Here is a 15,062-nt window from a genome sequence, read left to right as displayed (position 1 = left end):
GTTTATTCCCCCCTCCCTTCTCACCTGTGAAAATGTAATATTTCCTTGTTACACAAGTGGTGACAAAGTGCTAGAATCGGTTAATATAAATGATGAGCATAAGTGTGAATGATAAAACAGTTTATTAAAAAAAAAGACAAGATTTTCAATGTGTGGTTTGAATTTATTAAATACTGACAAATGGTTTAAATCTGTACTGCCTGCAACCTTTTAATTTCAGAAAAATACATCTGAAATAATTTATATATAAAAAAAAAAAAAGTAAAAATTCTATATCTAGTGACAAACATTTAAAATTTCTACAAATGTAGTGTAATAAAAAAACTGCTGTAAACAGTTTTTGGAGCAACGGCTCCAGCTAACATAAAATGTCTCAACGTTCAACATGTTGGGAGTGAACATAAGAACTGTGTCCCCCATCATGGACGCGGCAGAACTCCTGTCCTGGAACTGCCTTTTTCTTGCAGGCTTTCCCTGCTTTTGTGATTCCATTACACAGGAAACGGCCCGACAAAGAACTGCCACAGAAATCAGAGAGAGGAATGAGGCCATTCTCAGACTTTACTGGGTTACAGTAAACAAACTAAACATTGTGTAGTATTACATCAGCAGTCATGGCAATGTTTGGTACGGTTGTGAAAATTATTCCTTAAAATTTATGAGTATTTCCTTTTCATGCAAGTACAAAAAACTGGAGCCATGTCTATGCGTTTACAGTACCAAATACCATAATTGGTATTCAGCATTGTGCAGTACTTGTTTAGAGTAAAATTAGGTTTAAAATTAACATATCCATTGGGAAAATATATAATTTCACATTAGAATTTAGGATGAAGACATTTGTCTTTGTTCTGTAATAGTAAAAAAAAATGTCTGATTGATGGATCTTGTGATGATTTACTCCATGAATATTTAATTGACAGTGTTAGTGTTTTTCTTCAATATTAGGAGTAGAGCTATGTGAACACACCAGCATTTAAAATCCCTAAAATAATTTAGAAAGTGACCATTCTAGACTGACCAGCATGTTTAAAGTATAAAAATGAAAACATTTCCAGAATTTGAGAAGCAAATATCTCATACATTCAAACCACTAACCTGTTAGTGATAATCGATGGAGTAGGACTTGCACTTCTAGAGTCTCTGCCAAAATCATGAGACTCATTCGTTGCATCAAAAACTCCTCCCGTGATTTTCTGAGGGATGTCATCAACTAGAGCCTGTAATGCGATTAGAATGGGTCAAATGATGACTCATGAAATGCTGAACTTTGTTACCTTTAGACAGAAAATGACAAGTTAATAAGTTCACCCTTGATAAAAGTTCGTGGGATATCAGCCTGGGAGTGGACTGATTCGGTGTTCTAAATGTTGGTAGGAAGTTGGGCTCTGGAACGGGTCTCCTCGGAGGGGGAGATACTGCTGATATGCCAAGTTCACCTGAAAACAAATATAAAAATAAAATAATAAAAGTTAATCCATTACAGTGAATCTTTTCTACTGAACGTCAGGTTTCATTTTTTTACCTGATAAAAAGCTGTCATGATTCAACAAGTTGTCTCGCTCAAATAAGTCGCTTTTTTCACATCTGAAAGTTTAGATTAAAATTTACAACATGAAGAATTTAGAGGCGCAGTAATTTATTAACATCAAGATTTGAAATGCAAAGTACAAAGTGATCTGTAACTTTTTGAGAAAATTAACTTTATTCAAATAGAATTTTGTACAGTTTCCAAAAGCTTCAAATAAAGGTGAAATATACAAACCTTTCTGGTGTAGATGATGGTGGACCCAACATCGTGTGCTTCTTAGGCTCCATGACATTGCATGGACCAAGCAGCGATGGTGGAACTGGTTCTTCTTTGCTTGGCACACAAGCCCAAAGACCAGTCACAAACCAGTGACCTACAGACACAAAGGAAACCGTTATAAATGTACTTGGAAGCCTCATATTCGACTTGTGCCTGGTCTGGTGAAGCCAATACCCAGGGAAAGAGTCAGCAGCAGCACAGTGAGGCTGGTGAGGTCCAGCGCCGGCTGCTGGTTGACCTCAGCCACTGCATTGAGGGGAACCATGAGCAGCAGCATGGCTCTGGAGAAACCCGGACAGTGCAGGAACGTCAGAAGGACTGCACACAATACGAAGTAGGCCGTGTGTGCAACACAGGTCCACATAGCAGTCAGACTTAAACCTGCAAAAAGAAGAAACCCAAAACTTTCACGCAAACATTTTGTAATTTCAAACTAAATCCTTCGGCATTCACTTTGCTCTGGTAATTCAAAGCATTAAAATAAAGGTTTCTACACTTTGAATTTTAAATCAATTTCTTTAATGACTCTCCAATAAGAATCAATCAACTGAGGGGAAAATATATTCCAGTTGAAAATCTCAGAACAACTTTGATCATTTTACTTCAAATTTATTCTCTTTTTGGTGGAAAAACCAAACAATATAACAAGTCGGTGAATGATTTATTTACTGACAAGTGAACAACAAGTCATTGTTGTATAATTGTGGAATTATACATCAAAGCATAATTCCACAATCCAATTCTTTACAGTCAAAGCATGACATATTTCCTCTGATTCAAACTTCTTATCTTATACTCATAGACATGAGTGAAGTTTAATTTGCCAAACTCACCTGCCCAGCCCAGGTAGCTCTGAATCACGTGAAGCTTCTCCTCTATCCGAACCTCCATGTTGTCCAGATAATGCAGCATGACTCCCAGTGTGCTGTTCATGCGCTCCAGTTTGTTCATCAGGTCAGTGTAGTATTGGGAAGTCTGGTCCTGGTACTGCAGAAACTCAGACATGCTGTGGTCTGTCGATTCACAGCAGCAGACACTTAGAAATCAATGCAGCTCAGTCGTTTACTGCGATTAGAAAAATGGTGTGAAGTTGATCTGATACCAATTTTCTGGTAGATATCCTGAGCTTGGTGCCTGACCTCTGCAAGGTCATCAGTGATTGCTTTGTGGCCATCTTGGACCTCTGAGCTTTGGATCTGCAGATGTTCGCTCACGTTTTCTAACAGAAAAGAAAACCATTTGAAACTGCTCCTTTCAATTAACATGAAGTTAAATCCCTTTGTCATTCAGATGAATGGGTGACTTATAGGGATTAAAAGATACAACTACAAGTGTTTGATTCTTCAGTGTTTTCTCATAGCATAGAGTGGTTTAGCACAAACTACTGGTAGTTTTGCCAGATTGAGTTCACTGTAGTTAGCTTATAAAACACACCCATTCTTTTAGTGATTCCCTGAATGAGTTGGGCGACCAGCTCCTGTCCAGAGGCAATGAGGGCCTTTTCCTGACCAAGACGTTCCAGGTTTTCTCTCAGTGAACCCTCCATCTGCTCCTGGCCCTCATGCAGTTTGCCCTGTTGAGCATGGAGGGCGCCATGGCCCTCCAGCAGCTTGTCGAGAGAAGCTGCAGTCAGTTCCTTCAGCTCCAGCTGTCCAACCTGCATCAAAAAAAACAGCACAAGAAACTCAGGATCTGGCATCCCAAAGCAAAGAGTAGAAATGTTAGCTTTTGGGACACACAAAACTCAACCTTCAGGTCTTTCATTGCATCTAACTGGCTTGTTGCCGTGGAGATGAGAGAATTGACTGTAAGCTCTGCTCGGCGGCGAAACAGCTGCTGGCGAGCTGCGTAGCAAACTGAGCGTGCTCTGTTGCTCACTATGTGGTAGGCGTTCCAGGTGTCCGGGTCCATATCTGCTGTGCATTCTTTAATGGTCTGAAACAACAAAAACGCCGTTACAAAACTTTCCAAATTGTTACATGGGGAAAGAAAACTTTTTGTAAAAAATAAATCTCATTTCACAATATTACCATTTCCTGAGTACATGGGAAGGACCGGCGCCCTTCGATCTCCGCCTGGCAGTTAAACAGTTCCACTCCGAGCTTGGCGAGATTTTCCTCAGAGAGGCTTTCACAGCTTGCCCTCAAACGAGCAACCACCTGCAGACATGTCCAATGCTTCAATACGCTTTTCCTTCCTCTTATTTGCTTCCTCAAGTTAAATTCCAAGTCTTTGGAATCCGTTTCACATTTCTGAGTCATTCCCAAATAAACATGTAAATTGTTTCTTCAATCACGCAGATCTTTCTGTATTTTGGAGGAGTGTTTAAGAAAGTTTGTCACTGACATTTACTGGTAATAGTGAATCAGGTCGGGTTGCAATTTACAAGAGATTAAAAAGCAGACTCAATCCTTTGCATAATAATAAGATGGACAGTGGGTCAGTCTAATTATTAAGGGGGTTTTTTGTGCATCACCCTTGTTCCTCTCCAAGCAATTTCCTTTTCTTACAAGAAAAGTAATTTTATGAAAATGAACTATGGAGGAAATCCACATTTACCCTGTAGTGGCAGCTATCCAGAGGGCTCAAATCCAGCTGCTTCGCCTCAGCCAGAAACTTCTCGTCTGAAGTCACCATTTCAAACTGAGCATCCTTCGCTAGGATCGCTGGAGCTACGGGAGGGGGAGCTGTCGCAGGGGGAGGCTGCGGGGTCCTCAACCATTCAAAGAGCCCACTGGCTGCAGGCCAGGCCAGCATGCAGACCGTAACCAGCAGGAGCAGACGCTGGATCAGAAGGCGGCCCATATCTGGATCAGAACATGGATAGAGAGATTAAACTGCATTTTTCCTCACAGACTCAAATGTCTTGTGGTTTTATAGACCTCTTACTTTATTTAGAAGTCATTCAAAGAAATTACATCGTCTAATCCGACTAGAGATTTTTTTATATTAAACAAAATCCTTACTAAACATGCAATATTCACTCCAACAGTATTTATTTTAGCAAATTAACTTGATCCATTAACGTGATGCAGATGAAATAAACAAAAAAAAAGGGTTATTGTCATTTGAGGAATGGTAACTGAACAAACTCAGTTACCATTGCTTAATAATTATTAATGCTTAATAATTTCACATAGTTTCTTATTTTTAATTAAGCAATTACTCTGGGCTAGCTGCAACAGTGTACTGCATCACACCGCCCTAAAGGTGTGCCACACCTCAGAAACTACTTTAGGTCTTGAGGTTGAAGCATGCCTCAGAAAACAGTCTCATTTATACAAAGCAGGAAATGCATTTAGAGTCCTCTCGGTGATGCTGGCATTGGAAACACCACATACTTTGGCTACTGTTATGCATGAAAATGGTAATAAGGTAAACTTTCTAATCAGCTTTAAAAAGATGTAGGAGTAGTGCATATGCCTTGGTTACAAGAATAGCAGGTTAGACTGGAAACTTAACACTGACACTTTAAACAAAACACAATATACTCTACAGTGAAAGAAAAAAAAATTGCATAACCTCCAAGTGGAGTATGTTTGTTTTATAGACCATGTGGTTCACTAGAGGAACACATTTAAATTTTAAAAATAGCTCCAATTCAGCTAAACCCAAAAATATTTTACAATAAATCATTCTGTGACAGACAACATAAATTACCAGTTAAAAAAAATTAAATGCACAATTTACATTTGAAAGCCAACTGATTTACACTCTCTGATTACAGGTGAAAGCTGTCATGCGGCTTTAATGTAGGTAATTGTATTTATATAGCACATTTTTAGCAACAAGGCAAATCAAAGTGCTTTACATGAATTAAAATACAAACAAATTAACAAACCAACGGAAAAAGCAAAGGAAGAAAGATAAATCTAATAATGTTGATAATCCCATTCCAGTTCTGGGTTGCTGGGTAGTTTTTCTGGATTCTAAATTACTTTAGAAACCCGTCCTGGGTTTCTAAAGTAAAAGTGAATAGGTATCACGATAGTTTAAACTCATGAATCCAAATATGCGAATTTGACATAAAATGAGGCGTTTTCTATACTAAAATGATCTCAATGTTGATTATTGACTGTAGATGGCGACAAAGACGGATCAATCATTATGAAAGTAACGTCTGAAGAACGGAAGACAGCTTTCTAAATGTATTTTCTCTTCCTGCTAAGCGATTCTAAAGAGAAAAAGCTTTTGTAGTAGCCGAGATTAAATAAAAAATAAATAAAACTTAATTCGGTTGCTTATTAAGACCAAGGGTAGGAGGCTTGCCCAGGCATGTCTGCTCACTAAGAAGCACCAACTATACACTTGTTTACAAATGATATTTTCTCTTTTTTTTTAGCAAATACTTTTGTGTAACCATACAACAGCAAACATCTAAAATGACAGTGTTTATTTTCTTGATAATTTATACAAACAATAATTATATATATATATATATATATATATTGCCGTATCATTCATTTGAAAGAAAGGATCATGTGAAAAAATAAAACGAACATACACTTAAAGAACATGCAAAATACCTTAGTTTGGAGGAAACTCCTGCAGAAAAAAGCCACCACTCTGGAGATCCCACAGGCAATGACAGCTGATGGAGATGAAGGCTAAATTTTCTCTACGGTCAGGCAACCAATCATATTTGTCGCATTTTTCAACGATGCCTTTATAGGTGCGCTCAATTTGTTTTTCGGCATAAACGACAAACTGCGGGGCAAAATACTGCCAAGGCCGTGTGTCAGACGACGCTCGTTGCACCGCCCGACTCTGTCGGGAGGGCGGATAGATGAAATCAAACAAACTCACAAGTCAAATGGAAACGGCAGTTAATTTGAATGTGCTGAATCTTTAGAATCAGTAAAATAATCCGTTCTGAAGATCCGTTCACTGGAACCCACTGTTCATTCGTCCAGAGTGAAACAGCGCCTCGTCCAGCACAGTGTGTAGCTTGCTCAGTTTTTTCAAGCTAAGTGCTAATGTTGTAGCAAGTAGTGATGGGCAAATGAAGCCTCATGAAGCAATGAAGCTTCCCAGCCTTTTGCTTTGCAAAAAGGTTCATTACTCGATGCTTCATTCATGACTCACTAGTGACATCTGCTGGTGAAACTAACAGCCTGTTCACTCAGTTGGATCATACTTCCAAAAATTTGTAAATGCAATATTGTCACAATGTTTTTGTAAAGCAGTGCACAAGTGTCCCAAAAGAGGGTGCTGTTGGGACCATCGCAATCCTGGCATTTTTGTCCTGCCGGGGACACCGTAGTGCAGGGGATTTTTGTGCGCGAACTGCTGTATTCCTTACAGTGTGTTTACTGCCTGTAAGGTAAGCAGTAGCTCCGCTAGCCCGGTGTAAAAAATGAACATTATATATTTCTATTGGTTCAGATTGCCAGTTAGGCATACATTACATTTTCTTTCTGGTGATGTTTGATTGTTTTGTGATGCTTGATTGTTTTGTGAAAAAAGCGGTTGAATGCTGACAGTGTGTTTACTGCCTGTAAGGTGGACGAAATAAACGCGCCAAGGTCTCCCCACAACTAAGATCGCTGTGTCCGATTCCTCTTTTCTGCACGGATCACATCCCATCTTCACTCACAAATAAAACACAACGCAGAGTTCATAGGGTGTCTTCCACCAGCGGCAGACCCAAAGAGGGAAAGCCTGGGTTACATCTTGGTGCCGTGACCCGGATTGTGGTTCTTGGAGACCAACAGGTTGGAGGGAATTTTTTTTGCAAAAGAAAAAAAAAAAAAAAAAAAAAAGGAGACTTCACTCCGGTTGATTGTTCCTGCTGTTTAAACGTGGGCTTCCTGTGTATTGTGTAAAGATTTGAATAAAATGTTGTTGTATTAATTTGTTTTGTGATAGTACGGTAATGTAAAAAAAAAAAAAAAAAAAAATCTGTCCAGCTAACCAGTCACAGAGGTCGTTGTGTCTCAGTATTGAATATTCATAACTGTTGTGACGCTTTCATTTTTTTATTTTCTTTTAAATCTCTATAAAATGTGCTGAGCAGTGTGTTGAATGTATTTGCTGTTATTTGCTATAAAGAACATATAGTAAACTTCCTCAGACATAGACACATGATCTGTTGTGCTCATAATTCTACATAACAGTAAAAAGTAATAAAGAAAGTAAGAAGGGGTAAATATGTGGCATAATTACTCAGCTGAGCCTCTGAGTCCAGGATCACTGTCAGGGTCCCAGCAAAATAATCTCAGTGCCATTCAAGGTCACACACAACTGCAGCCATGGGCACGTGAAGGGCAGCTTACTCCTCCTCCTCCTCATTTATCCTTTTATAGTGACCAAAACCCTGTCCCCCTGCAATCGTCTCTTCCTCCTCTCCCTACCGCACCAGCCCACCTTGGTCATCAAAACTATCCCAATGCATCCCAAAATGCATCTCAGTTAGTGCAGCAGCCCAGCGCACCACCTCAAGGGTTGATAACCAGGCAGGGCAGCTTTTGGGACGTAGCACCCACACCTATCCAGACCACCTACATTCCACCCCACACCCCAACCTATCCAGGTAGGCTTTCAAATACCTCCAATGGCCAGCTGTGCAGCTACTCTGCTCCCCCCAGTAACAGGCAACCATTACCCAATTACCCAGACCCCTGTACCAAATTTCAGTGCCACAGCAGCTGCGAATGTCAGTAATCCTGTTCCTGCTGTACAGTCCATAGCAGGCTCCCAGCCCAGACCCACATTCCAGCCCTCTCAATCTGTTGCACCTATGTATCAGGGTTGCACCCAGGGGGAACCACAAACACAAAATATAGCCGCTGCAAACACCGGGGCCCCCAATTCAGCTCTAATTAGTTCCCAGTTTGCCTCATATGGAGCCTCCAACTACATTGGTCCCGAGCAGGCCGGTGTACCACAGCACATGCAGCCGCATGCATTGGGGTTTAACACATATGACCGCTCAGGTGCTGCCTCATACATCCCTCGACCCCCACCTGCTGCCATCGCCTCGTATGCATACCATCCTGACCCTCAGTTAAATGACTCTGGGAGGACTACCATCAATCCACGCCTCCCCCAAGCAATATATGGTGGTTTCCTGCAGACTCACCAAGTAAAGAATGTGCAAGTCTTTACTGGTAATGCAGACAGTAAGATGCTGGTGGAAGACTGGATCCGTGATATGCAATACCTGTTGGATGCCATTGACCTCCCTGTACATCTTCGCTTCTCCACAGTGGTTCGACACCTCAATGGAGAGGCCAGGAAGCTGGTTCTCAACTGCCACCCAGTGAACAGACCCTGAGAAGGCATTTACCGAACTGAGAGCAGAGTACAGTGATACTCACGGCTCGTTAGATCCTTTAGCTGACTTTTATGAGCGGAGCCAGAGGTCATGCGAGTCCGCCTGCTCATATGCCATAGCGCTGGAGGCAATCTTGCGGGCTGTGGAAGATCACCAGAGGGGTGGTAGGCCCTTTCCAGATCGAGATAGTAAACTGACTCGTCAGTTTTTAAGAGGGCTGATAGATGAACAGGTGTTTGCACGAATAGCTCCCATGAAACCCATGTTACTGAGTTTTAGAGAACTGCAGTCTGAGTTACGAAATATGGCCAGAGAAACAAAGAAGTTCCAGCCACAAAATAAAATAAAGAAGACATTTACTCAGGTGCAGATGACCTCAGAAAGCTCAGCGGTCAAGGTGGAAGGAAAGCAGTGCACTTCCGAGCTCTCTGAACTGACTGAGATTGTCAGAAAATTAGCTCTTAACCAAGAAGAGCAAATGGCCAAGCTGTCCAAACTGGAATCGAGTATAAAATCCTCCCAGTTACCCTCAAACACATTTCCCTCATCAGCAAATTCCACAAGCCACAATTCAAGTGTTACATGTCATCGCTGTGGAAACCGAGGGCACATAGCTAGATTCTGTCGAGCAGTACTTCCTGATTCCATCTCCACCAGGACTCGACCCGCTCAGTTGTCAACCTCGGCAGAGGAACTCAACATGCCCCCAGCTCAGGGTTTAAACGCCTAAAGCCCATGGTAGCAGGGGCAACCATGGGCAGGCAGAAAGCCCCATCCCCAGATGATAAAGGCAATGCTAATAGAGCAGAGGGCACTCCTCTGGTGGGCCCAAGAAATGAGGGAGAAGTGGAGATAAATGGCATTAAATGCAGGGCTCTTATTGACTCTGGATCTCAAATCACAAGCATCACCCGTAGCTTCTGGCACAACCACCCAGACCTTCAAAAACACAATCTGCAGCCATCCAAAATAACTATAGAAGGCGCTGCAGCTCAAAATGTGCCTTATTATGGTGTCCTGCAGATCAAACTTAAGGTCTTTGGTGAGGACTGTATGACTGTCCCCACATTTGTTGTCCCTGATTCTGAATATCGCTCCACAGTGCCTCTGCTCATAGGAACCAATGTTATCCGTGCATCTAAAAGTCACCTACAAGCAGTTTATGGTGTCAAATTCCTCCACAAAATAAAAGAGAGTCATCCAGAATGGCATTCTGCTGTGATGGAGGTGGAAAACACAGAAGATCAGATGCACGGCATGGTTGGCCCTGCTGTCTTCACTGGTCGGGCTATCTGCATCCCTAGTGGTAAAGAAGTGGATGTGAAATGCAGGATTAAGGCAGGTCCTCAGAAAAAAGTTTATACTGCACTGATTGAAAGCCCTTCTCCACTCCAGCTCCCCCAAGACCTACTGGTGGCTAAAGTTCTCACAGATGTAAAGAGGGGATATGCTCCAGTCAGAGTCATGAATGTGTCCCAGAAAAACATCACTATTAAGCCCAACACTCAGCTTGCCACAGCCTTCTTGGTGGACAAAGTGGTTGAATCCTCTGGCACAAATGGAGACAAACATCAAGGCGAAATGGAAAAGGAGCTCTGTCTGAGCCTGGGTCAAGTGGTGGCAAGTTTTGAAGTGGACTTAGTTGGAGCAGCAGTGGAAAATGAAGACCAGCGTGCTCTCCTCAGGAAACTAGTGGAGAAAAATGGGGATGTCTTCTCCCAGAATTCTATGGATTACGGCCATACAAAGACTGTGCGGCATGAGATCCCTCTGGTAGACCCAAAGCCATTTCGACTTCCATATCGTAAGATCCCCCCTTCTCAGTGGCAAGAGGTGAGGAACCTTCTGACAGAGATGGAAGCTGCAGGAGTTATCCGGCCGAGTAAAAGCCCATATGCATCGCCAGTGGTGATTGTTACTAAGAAAGATGGGTCATTAAGGCTTTGTATTGATTACAGAAAACTGAATTCCTGCAGCACACGTGATGCATTTCCCCTGCCTCGAATTGAGGAAGCATTGGAGGCACTGGGGCAAGCTAAATACTTCTCCACACTGGATCTCACGTCAGGCTACTGGCAAGTTGAAGTGGCAGAACATGATAAACACAAAACTGCATTCAGCACACCCATGGGGCTTTTTGAGGCCAACAGAATGCCATTTGGGCTCCAGAATGCCCCGTCGACGTTTCAGAGGCTCATGACATGCTGTTTTGGGGATCTGAATTTCACGCACCTGCTCATTTATCTTGATGACCTCATAATATTTTCCAAAACATTTGAGGAGCATCTGGAACGCCTCCAGCTGGTTTTTGATCGACTGAAAGAACATGGGTTGAAGTTAAAACCGTCAAAGTGTCAGTTGGTGAAGAAGGAGGTGCAGTATCTGGGCCACATAGTGTCTGCGGAGGGAATCAAGACAGATCCAGAGAAGATCAGCAAGGTAAAGAACTGGAAAACGCCCACTAATCGTAAAGAGGTCCTGCAGTTTTTGGGATTTGCAGGGTACTACAGACGCTATGTGAAAGGTTACTCCACGCTGGCTGCTCCCTTGTACCGTCTCACCTCTGGCGACCCCAGAAAGAAAAAGAGAAAAACACATAAACACACTGATTCTGAGCGACCCTATCTGTGGACTGATGAGTGCGAACAGGCGTTTCAGCATTTAAAGGGTAGACTGGTGACAGCGCCAATACTAGGCTATCCAGACTACAATCTACCTTTCGTGCTGCAGACTGATGCTTCTGGGGAGGGACTGGGTGCTGTGTTGGCTCAAGTTCAGAATGGGGTCGAGAGGGTCATAGCTTACGCCAGCAGAGGCTTAAGCCCACCTGAAACCAGATATCCAGCACACAAGCTGGAATTTCTGGCCCTAAAATGGGCTGTCACAGACAAGTTCTATGACCATCTTTATGGACGTTGTTTCTCTGTCTTGACTGATAATAACCCCCTCAAATATGTTATGACAACGGCCAAGCTTGACGCCACGGGGCAGAGATGGGTGTCCCAGCTGTCGTCGTTTGAGTTTGACATTCAGTACAGAAGGGGACAGAACAATGCAAATGCTGATGCTCTTTCACGCATGTCCAACCAAGAAGTCACACAGATCTTACAGTCATGCCCTCAGCATGTCAGATAAGTGAATCAAAGCCTCCAGAGCCCCAGCAGCATACAGTCGACAACACTGCTGGTCAAAGATCCCAGATAGCTGTGTTTTCCCAACAGTGAATCAGCTGTATTTGGATGTGGGAACGGATGCCCTTCCAGCAATGACGGTTCAACAAATCCGTGCAGAACAGAAAGATGATTCCATTATTGCCCAAGTTCTGTATTTCAAAAATGATAACAAAAAACCACCTCGGAGCGTGAGGATCGGCCTGGGAAGACATGGGAGCCTTCTCATAAAAGAGTGGAGGAGGTTGGTGGTCAGAGATGGCATCCTATACAGATGCATCACAGATGGACAAAGAGGACGCATTGAGCAGCTCATCTTGCCAGAGAAGCTGCGGGTGGTGGCTAAAACTGCTCTGCATGATGACTCGGGTCATTTAGGCTTTGAGAGAACTCTACAGCTGATAAGAGAGCGATTCTACTGGCCAAATATGTCCCTGGATGTCAAATCGTGGTGTGAGCAGTGTGAAAGATGTTGTCTTAGGAAGACCCCCACAGGCACTATTGGAGCTCCTCTTGTCAGCATCCACAGCAATGCCCCCATGGAGCTTGTGTGTGTAGACTTTCTCTGCCTGGAAACGTCAAAGGGGGGCATTGAAAACGTACTTGTTGTAACAGATCACTTTTCTCGTTATGCTCAAGCCTACCCCACCAAAGACCAAAAAGCACGCACTGTAGCCAAGGTTTTGTGGAAGAACTTCTTCTGCCGGTTTGGTTTTCCAGCAAAGCTCCATGCAGACCAAGGACGCAATTTCGAGAGTGCAATTGTAAAAGAACTATGCAAGATCACTGGCATCACTAAGACTCACACCACTCCATATCACCCACAGGGCAATGGGACCACTGAAAGGTTCAACCGGACCCTAATGAATATGCTGGGAACTCTGCCGCCCACCTAAAGCCCAGATGGCATGAATATGTGGATGCCATGACCCATGCTTACAACTGCACGAGACATGACTCAAACTGACCAACATACTATTTAATGTTTGGGAGACATCCCAGACTTCCAGTGGATCTGGTGTTTGGGACCTCAACCTCTAATGGCCAAGCGAGCTACAGTGACTATGTGCAGACACTCCATGACTGCCTGCTGGAGGCTTATGCACAGGCTAATCACAGTTCTAGGATTGCCAAGGAACAACAAAAAATACTATGATCAAAGATCAAGTATTCAGCCCAGGGACCGGGTGCTGGTCAAAATTTGTCATGTTGAAGGACGCCAGAAGCTCGGAGACAAACGGGCGCCATGTAGTTATATTGAGGTGAAGAAACAGCCTACCAGTGTACGTGGTACAACCGAGGACAGTGGCCCAGAAAGGGTGGTTCACAGAAATCTTCTCACCCAGTGCATGTTTATCCCGTAGAGGAGGTGAGCAAACGTACAGCCGAGGAGGAGGAATCAGATTTGGATCTGAATGAGACAAGTTCAGAGGCAGACCTGCAAAAAAATGCAGATGCAGTCAGCATGGAGGAAACTGGACCCTCTCTGCAGCTTGGAGAAACTAACCAGAAAGACAAACAAGCCAGCCAAGAGGAAGGGGATAAAGCAGGAGAAAATGTGCCCCATGGAACTCCAGATTCACTGCAAAGCAGTTTGATTCCAAGAAAAAACCCACCCAGGACCAGACATCCTCCCAAAAAGCTGTCGTATGAAGCACATGTCACAAAAACAGAAGAGGAGCAGCAGAAGATAGAAAGAGGATGGAAGCTGTGGCAGAGGGAGAAGGCAAAGAGAGCTCACAGACACACATAAAACACTTGACACACAAACATACATATCGTACAAGATAAATCTGAGCAATACACTTTATTTTTGATGTTAAGACTGTTAAGTTAACTCTTTTTTTTATGTTCTGTTTAGTTTTATGGCAGAGACGCCATCAAATAAAGAAGGGGTAGATGTAAAGCAGTGCACAAGTGTCCCAAAAGAGGGTGCTGTTGGGACCATCGCAATCCTGGCATTTTTGTCCTGCCGGGGACACCGTAGTGCAGGGGATTTTTGTGCGCGAACTGCTGTATTCCTTACAGTGTGTTTACTGCCTGTAAGGTAAGCAGTAGCTCCGCTAGCCCGGTGTAAAAAATGAACATTATATATTTCTATTGGTTCAGATTGCCAGTTAGGCATACATTACATTTTCTTTCTGGTGATGTTTGATTGTTTTGTGATGCTTGATTGTTTTGTGAAAAAAGCGGTTGAATGCTGACAGTGTGTTTACTGCCTGTAAGGTGGACGAAATAAACGCGCCAAGGTCTCCCCACAACTAAGATCGCTGTGTCCGATTCCTCTTTTCTGCACGGATCACATCCCATCTTCACTCACAAATAAAACACAACGCAGAGTTCATAGGGTGTCTTCCACCAGCGGCAGACCCAAAGAGGGAAAGCCTGGGTTACATTTTCATCAAACTCATATTTAGTAACAGGAGAATCAATGAAACCATATTTAATTGTCATATGTTTTAACTATTAAAATGATTTGTAGCCAATCTAATCCTGGTTTATGTTGAACGTCAGTGGTTGTGTTGGGTTTTCTTTTATGTCAGATTTGACAATAAAGACATTTGATGTTTTAGTGTCTTGGGAGTGCAGTTCCTGTTGGGGCATTCACTTTTTCTTGAATTTATAATTGGCTCTGTTCCCTTATATTTGGCTAGATGTTGAATTTTAGTTCTGCAACAGAATTAAATCAGTTTCTTCTGTGAAACACTGATATATCTTTGCTAATCAAACTACAAATAATAGTAGAACTTTGCAGAAGGTGAGAAATTGGGAGGTGGAGGGTTAATTATTATCTAAGAAGAATTTT

The 15,062-nt window shown here is 42.7% G+C and overlaps 1 protein-coding gene across 1 annotated transcript; it reads right to left on the bottom strand.

The window, feature by feature from the left end:
• Positions 1–105: 105 nt before the first annotated feature.
• bmb (brambleberry) lies at positions 106–6,728 on the bottom strand. Its single transcript, XM_008406695.2, has 13 exons — positions 6,337–6,728; positions 4,370–4,617; positions 3,841–3,969; positions 3,560–3,745; positions 3,245–3,467; positions 2,913–3,029; positions 2,644–2,823; positions 1,985–2,191; positions 1,766–1,904; positions 1,526–1,587; positions 1,312–1,439; positions 1,099–1,220; positions 106–518 (listed from the first exon to the last, which is right to left on the bottom strand). Exons 2-13 carry the CDS (start codon positions 4,613–4,615, stop codon positions 374–376), a joined length of 1,884 nt encoding a protein of 627 aa, XP_008404917.1. The 5' UTR covers positions 4,616–4,617; positions 6,337–6,728; the 3' UTR covers positions 106–373.
• Between the last annotated feature and the right edge of the window lie 8,334 nt (positions 6,729–15,062).

The sequence above is a fragment of the Poecilia reticulata genome, chromosome 4, assembly GCF_904066995.2.
Source record: "Poecilia reticulata chromosome 4, P_reticulata-male-v2, whole genome shotgun sequence".
In the NCBI taxonomy this organism is placed as follows: domain Eukaryota; kingdom Metazoa; phylum Chordata; class Actinopteri; order Cyprinodontiformes; family Poeciliidae; genus Poecilia; species Poecilia reticulata.
Note: the sequence above shows the minus strand (reverse complement) of the source record. Positions and strands in the feature narration are given on the sequence as shown.